Genomic DNA, 8202 nt, shown 5'->3' with positions numbered 1-8202 from the left:
CTGGACAACTGAAATAACACATAGGCACTTTTTATACCGATATTCCTACGGGATACGAACTTACGCGGTTTCAACCGCTGGTCACAGCTAGTGAATCTTTATATGGCAAGATGTTCAGATTTCCTTTCTCCAAAGATATATAATAGCTTATCCCTACTAATATTATAAATGCGAAAGTAACTCTGTCTGTCTGTCTGTCTGTTACGCTTTCACGCCTAAACCACTGAACGGATTTTGATAAAATTTGGTATGAAGATACAACTGAACTTGGGAAAGGACATAGGATACTTTTTATCGCGAAAAAAGGGTAGAAAGGGTTGAAAGAGGGGATGAAAGTTTGTATGAAAGTTCGTTATTGTCAAACCGATTTTGATGAAACTTGGTATCAAGATGGAGCTAAACGTGGGAAATAACAAACCATACTTTTTAATGGGAAGAAAATACTCCTTACCATGTCGCGCGATATAAGGGAATTATACGCGGGCGAAGCCGCGGGCGAAAAGCTAGTTTGGTAATAATCTCAAACAAGTAAAAAAAATATTCTAATCACAAATTTAAAAAAAATCTATCAAATATTCTTAAACAGTTATATTACGAAGCCATAGAGGACTTATTGCGTATACACATGTAAACGATTTTTTATTTTCTTTCTTTTTTTATTATCTTAACCCACAGACACACACACACACACACACACGCGCACACACACACATACACACACACACACACACACACACACACACCCACACACACACACATGCATGGATGCACTTTTTCTAATTTTAATATACTTAATTGAAAAAAAAACTGTAACGTAATTTACAGAAATGTGAGGGATATACTAACACAGGCTTTCGTTTCTACCAATATAATTGTATGTATTTAACAGTTTTAATAAAGACTTTATTATTATTATTATAATGTTTATATTAATTGTCTGTATTATTAATTATCTGTATTAGTCTGAAATATTTTTTGTTCGTTCACTTGTTCGCTCGCTCTCTTGCTCTCTTGCTCCTCAGTGTATAAGATTATTCATTAAAAACAACATCAAATATCACCTGATATATTACGACGATTTCAAATGACGATGACATAGCGTTAACCACACTATTCACTGTTTGCAAATAAACAAGTGCTTTGGCGTTAAATGGGTATTTTACAATTTGTTTTTACGTAATCTTATATTTGTTTAAATAATCTGAATATAAAGCGAAATGGTGACTTGACTCTACTTGGTCTATCAACCCATACTACTGAACCTATAAACTGAAGTCCCGTGTCCCCCAGTGGGGTATGGGGCAGATGATGTACATCTGTTTCACTGATCGATTTTCTTTACGGACAAGTAGGTGATCCGCCTTCTGTGTCCTGCCAGACCGAGACTATTTTTTTTGTGCGTCCCCACCGGGAATTGAACCCAGGACCCCTCGGTTCTACGCTTCACGCGTTAAACACTGTACCAAGGAGGCACTGAACCTATAGGCACTATTATTTATGCATCCGCTTAGAAAGGACTAGCTGCGCCCCCGCCCCCTGTGGTTTCACCCGATTTTTATAAAAACTACCCCCAATGGAATAAAAGACTAGAAAGTTAATACCATGAAAATTCATTTTGATGCGAGCGATGCTGCAGGTAATAGCTAGTTAATTTAAAATTGCGGTCCACGATCACGGTCACTCGCAGATAAACTTTCATCCCTTCCATATGTAATCCCTCCTTGGTACAGTGGTTTACGCGTGAGCGTAGAACCGAGGGGTACTGGGTTCAATTCCCGGTGGGGACGCAAAAAAAAGAAATGTCTCGGTCTGGCAGGACACAGAAGGTTGATCGCCTACTTGTCCGTAAAAAAAAAATCGATCAGTGAAACAGATGTACATCATCTACCCCATTAACTTGACTTAACTTTTTTATATCTAATCCCTAACATTACAAATGCGAAATTAGCTGTCTATCCGTCTGTATCGTTAGGCCCAAACCATTTCAGTTTGCGATTCGATAACCTCTTATAAGTTGGATCAAACTGCACACGGTGTGCAAATTTGATTGAAATCGGTTGAGCAGTTTAGGAGTCCACCGCGGACAAACTGAAGATAGGGGGAAAGATTTGAATCTTACACACGTAAGAGGGGGTTTGTAATACTTGACTCAGTTACATTTGAATTACGCGTTTAATAAAAAATTAATTTTCATATTATTCATTTATTATTTATAGTACACTAGCACTCCGCCCTGGCTTCGCCGGGTTAGATATAATGAATAAGTACTACTGAAAGAATTTTTCAAATCGGACCAGTAGTTCCTGAGATTAGTGCGTTCAAACATACAAACTCTTCAGCTTTATAATATTAGTATAGATATCACCAGAAAACAAGAAGAAAAAACAATAAATTGTCAGTATAAATAAACAGACCCTACCGGCACGTATGTACTAAAAGGCGGCCCTATTGTTCAAGAGCATTCTCTTCCAGGCAACCTTTTTGTAAAGGACTGTTTAACGTGTTCGCGATGGCACAATAAATTATTTACTTACAGGATCGGTGACAAAACAATGATTTTGTGAGTCCATCTTATTATCCTGATTAGGATCGTCAGGATTACATGTACCTACACATACTATGTTTAAGAAAGAGAGATAAGCGTCTTTGTTTGTTAAACTAAGCACATTTATTATTTACTAGCTGCGCCCTGCGGTTTCACTCGCGTTAGACCATATCCCGTAGGAATATCGGAATAAAAAGTTGCCTATATGTTATTCCAGCTGTCCAGCTGTCTACGTGCCAAATTTCATTGCAATGGGTTCAGTAGTTTTTGCGTTAAAGAGCAACAAACACACACACGGCCTTACAAACTTTCGCATTCTCATGTTATTTCTAGGACAAATTTCATTCAAATCTGTTCAGTAATTTAGGCGTGGAAAACAGACACACAGACAGAACAATCACAGTCGCATTTATAATATTATAATGTTAACATAATATATAATAATTTCTAACATAATACAGCTACAAAATCACGAAAGAGAACTACGACTTAGAAGAACTAAAATTATTTTTATCCAATCGTTAGATATTGTATATATTCAGATGGATTAAATATTTTCAATAATAATAAGAATTTAATACACACCTTCGATTCCATTAATATCATATGTCATTTGCTTCCATGCGTAAACCTCTTTAAATCCACCCAAATTATTTTCTAACGACACGGCCATATTGAATAAATACAACAAAAAAAACATAGCGTTCCGATTTACCACCATTTTGGAATTATTTTTTTTATATTTTGAAATTCGAACACAGAATCCACGTTTTTTTGTTTTTTTTTTTTTTTGTGAACGGCCAGTGCGCGCGACCGTCAAACTGTGTGTTACAACTTATTGTGAATAGGTTTATATTTAAGTACTAGGTTAAGGCCTGGATCAGATAGATGTTATTGATGTTAGACGTTGTTTATAATTACTAATTATTGTTTATATGATGACCTCAGATTAAGTTTTGAATAAACTAGCTTAAACCCCCGGCTTCCGTCAAATAATAATTACGAATCTACAGTTACACTTATCTTTTTTTTATATTAAGTTTTTGCCCGCGGCTTCGTACGCGTTAAATTAGGCGTAGTTTAATAAATCTTATTATACATATAAACATTTCTCTTGAATCACTCTATCTATTAAAAAATCTATCAAATTCTATTGCGTTATTTTAAAGATCTACATATAAATACAAACAAACGGACGGCTGAATGCGACTTTGTGTTATACTATGTAATGATAAATAGGAAACTTGTATTTTTGCATCGTTTTCACGCAAAAACTACTGGACCGATTTCCATAATGTTTTCACCATTAGAAAGCTGCAATTTCACTGAGTGACATCATACTAATTACACTATAACACTAATCCTGTCCTACTATTTTTCGTATGACATATTCGATTCTCAAAGCGATTTATTGTTTCATACAAAACGTATATACTATCATACTAATATTATAAATTCGAAAGTTTGTGTGTGTTTGTTACACTTTCACGCAAAAACTACTGAACCGATTGCAATGGAATTTGGTACGTAGACAGCTGGACAACTGGTATAACACATAGGCAACTTTTTATCCCGACATTCCTACGGGATACGGACTTAAATGTACTACTACTTCTATACTATAGGACTAGTATTATAAATGTGAAAGTTTGTTTGTTTGTATCGTTGTCCGTCAATCATGCTGAAACTACTTAACGGATTTTTAATAAAATTTGGTATACAGACAGGGAATGAGCTGACTTGGGTGATAGGATACTTTTATCTCGATTAAATGCTCTCTTGGGATATAAGAGGAATCTTGATACCCGGGCGGAGCCGCGACGAGCGTCTAGTAGTCTATATATCTACCACGGGTGAACAACATTGGAAAAACACGATATCAGAGCGTATCAATCACGTAAAAACCGCTGAGCACTTTTTGATAAAATTGTTATTATTTTTTTTTCTTATTATATCTAAATTTTATTCGAGAATAATGTTTTAGGAGTACCGGGGCATAGTAAATTAATTCGTAAACTTATCATCAAATGAAGTTTCATTGGATCATCATCATTATCATCAGCCCATATATGTTCCCACTGCTGGGACACAGGCTATGACAAGGTTTGGTGATTTTTCAACCGACCTCAAAATAGGAGGTGTACCGATTTTGAGAGAAATATAGAGAAATGTTTTTCCACCTTAAAACAAACAGACTTTAAAAGAAAACGCCCAAAAAACAAAAAATAGCAATAAATTAATAAACAAGCAAATAAAATTAAAAATCAATAAGTAATTATATATAATCACATATATAAGACTAGCTGTTTGTCCCTACTTCGCCCGTGGTATAGCCTATAACACTCAGCGAATTTACAGCTTTCCAATGGTGAAAGAATTTTTAAAATCGCTCCAGTGGATTTGCGTGAAAACGTTACAAACATACAAAAATTATATTAGTCTAGATAGATAAAGAAGATGCAAGATTTTAACATCTGTATCTTATCTGACTATACATCCAACAGTATATTAAAACACAATTGATATATTAACAGTATCAAGTTCTGACAATTTAGTTTCTTCCTAAAAATAGTAATTTAAAGTCTATGTTTTAGTCGGCAATGGAGCTGGTGGGTCGCCTGTTGGTAAGCGCTACCGCCGCCCGTGAACATTTGGAGAGGCGTAAGGTCTATTGCAGGCCTTACGTCTCTACAAATGGATTGCTGGCTTTAAATTGGGAAGGGTTTAAGAAAGGAATGACTAGAGGATAATATAGGATAGAACTGGGAAAGGTAAGGAAAAGGATACGGGCCTCCGGCTCCCCCACTCACCGAACGAAACACAGTAGCATGCTATTATTTCACGCCGGTCTTCTGTGGGGGTGTGGTACTTTCCCGGTGCCAGCTGGCCTAATTCGTGCCGAAGCGTGCTCGACTCTCTCAATAAAATCATAGCGAGCAACTAAGCTGGTGGGTCGCGAGCGTCTATTAAAATTTCGAGGAATACTCTCTTGACAAAAAAGGACAAGGGCAGGATTGTCCACGGGATTTCCCATTCGGGAATAATTAATTGGACTGGGAAAGATGGGAAACACGTTCTCTCCAGCTCGACTGATAAAGCCACGTGGGGAATACCACGCATCGATTTAAGTGTTTTATTTTGCTAAATGAGTGTCATTCAAATAAAAATTGAACTTTGACCCCATTTAATGATAGATTGGCGGAGTTTTTTCCCGTTATTGCGACCAATTTTTACTTATATAACTACATAGTATAGAACAAATGTCTCTGTCCCATGTTTTTTTAGTAAAAAATCGGTTATTTTAATACATACAGACACTGCACTTGTATATATTGCTTTAAATTGACTGAAACAAATAAATTGCATTGAAATAGCTCCATGTTAGGACTGGAACATACTTCCTGAGTCTGTACAATCTGTAATCTGTGATGGTCCTCAAGAGAAGAGTGAATAGGTACCTAGGGAAGCGCGCTCCATTTTAGACCACATCTCAGCTTACCATCAGGCGAGATCGTCAAGCGCTTCCCTATCACGAATGAAAAAAAATGTTTTTAATATATATTTCTTACTCTTAAGCATCTTTTAAATGAATGTTGGATGTGTATATGGATTTGTATCCATTTAATCGTCTTGGATGTTTAAATTCTTGAATTCAGGCCATTAGCCAAACGGCGCCGTTTGATGAACAGACTAGGCAATTAATTGGACTGCTGATAAAAAGTTTATAGCAATATAAGACTTACATATTTTTAAATGTTTAGCTGTGTTTAACTCGGGAACGGCTTGACCAATTCGGTTATTTTTTAGCTTTTTTGTTGAGGCACAAAGAAGGTTCTATTGAAGAAAGAACGTACCTCAGGTGAAGCCGGGGCAGACCGCAAGTTCTATAAATAGATATTCTTACAGGCTACAGAGTATTTTGAATGACTATAGAGTTTCTTACCGGCTCTTCTCTGTAGAAATTGCCTTCCGAACCGGCGGTAAATGTTATAACTGTGTTATGACGATTCAAAAGTGCTTCTATAAGAAGTCTAGTTGAATGAATAAATGTTTGAGTTTGAAACTGAAAGCGCCTGTCATTATAATAAAGTTAAATCTGCATGCTGCCAATTAGATATTTTTTTCTTTAAGGCATTAAAAATTATTTTAATACCATTGCGCACCTTAGATCCTACTAATGTTATAAATGCGAAAGTTTGTGAGGATGGATGTATTTGATGTGTTTGTATGTTTGTTGAACTGATTGCAATAAAATTTGGTACGTAGATAGCTGGACGACCGGAATAATACATAGGCAATTTAGTATTTTCTTGTGTTTGATTTTAAGCGAGTAGTATACATTTAGAAATTAAAAACTTTTTAACGAATTCTAAACGCGATTTATATCTTACTTACTCATATTACTAACCCGACGTCTCGAACACTTTACAGCGAGCGTGGTGGCGGTTACGGGGAGACACTCCCCGTGACCCTCCGTTTTTAATTTCCATAGGCAATTTAAAAAAGTCGGTTACATGCGGGTGAAGAGTGTAAAATAGTATTAAAATTAAGTTCAATAAAAAGTCATTGGTGGTTCAGTGGGTAGGACATTGGACTTCAATCGAAAAGTCTGGGGTTGTCGACCGTACGAGCGTGCAAGAAATTAACTTATTATTTTACTAGCTTTTACCTTCGGCTTCGCACGCGTTGATTCAGAGTAGTTTAATAGATGTTATTATACATATAAACCTTCCTCTTGAATCACTATTTCTATAAAAAAACACCATCCGTTGCGTACTTTTAAAGATTTAAGCATACATAGGGGCAGAGAAAGCGACTTTGTTTTATACTATGTATTGATATATCTGCATATATATATTCTTATCATCGTGCTACTCAAACTGTGAAGGAAAACATCGTGAGGAAACCGGCATGTCCGAGAATCAAAAGTTCTACGACATGTGACATCTGTCAACCCGCACTTGGCCAGGATTATAGCCTGAACGCATAAATATAAACATATATAGAAGAAATATAGCGCGTAGGAGGATTGAGTGTGGGAGTCGAGCACGCTTCAGCACGAATTGGGCCAGCTCGCACCGGGGAAGTACTACACTCTCACAGAAACCCGGCGTGAAATAATAGCATACTATTGTGTTTCGAACGGTGATCGAGGGAGCTGGAGGCCCATTTCCTTTTCCTCACCCTTACCAGTCCATTCCTTCTTTTCAGTCATTAATCCTTTCTATCCCTTACCCGTTTAAAGCGGACGGCACATTCGCAAAGGTCTGGGTCTCTGCTCTGTTCATGGGCGGTGGTGATCGCTTACCATCAGGCAAACCACCAGCTCAGTTGCCCGCTATCACATAAAAAAGGCCCCAAGCTGTGCGAACATTGATCGCACTGGCTGATGATGATGAAACCCTGGTTGTACTCAAGAAACACAATATTTTTTTTAGTTTTTATAGCATTGAAATGCTTTATAAATGAGAAATTTGGGGTGCCCCTTAGGCACATAACCGAAGGAGTATAAGAAATTCCATTACTGTGGCGGGATCACGGGTGGCCGAGAGGCTAGGCGTTGCCACGGTTAGGCAAGAAACGCAGGTTCGAATCCCGCTTCGTGATCAAATTTTCTCTATTCTTTCAAAATTTCTCAACATATAATTACTTATAGA

The 8202-nt window shown here is 36.9% G+C and overlaps 1 protein-coding gene across 1 annotated transcript in view; it reads right to left on the bottom strand.

Moving 5' to 3' along the window:
* The window catches only part of LOC119838530 (L-dopachrome tautomerase yellow-f2-like), a 16839-nt gene extending 13463 nt beyond the window's left edge, over positions 1-3376 (bottom strand). Inside the window, exon 1 of the mRNA XM_038364504.1 lies at positions 3131-3376. Coding sequence (XP_038220432.1) covers positions 3131-3266 — 136 coding nt within the window. The 5' untranslated portion in view covers positions 3267-3376. The remainder of the gene's footprint in view (positions 1-3130) is intronic.
* Between the last annotated feature and the right edge of the window lie 4826 nt (positions 3377-8202).

Source organism: Zerene cesonia, unplaced genomic scaffold (assembly GCF_012273895.1).
Source record: "Zerene cesonia ecotype Mississippi unplaced genomic scaffold, Zerene_cesonia_1.1 Zces_u003, whole genome shotgun sequence".
NCBI lineage: Eukaryota > Metazoa > Arthropoda > Insecta > Lepidoptera > Pieridae > Zerene > Zerene cesonia.
The sequence above is the reverse complement of the archived record's forward strand: the minus strand, read 5'-3'. Positions and strand labels throughout refer to the sequence as shown.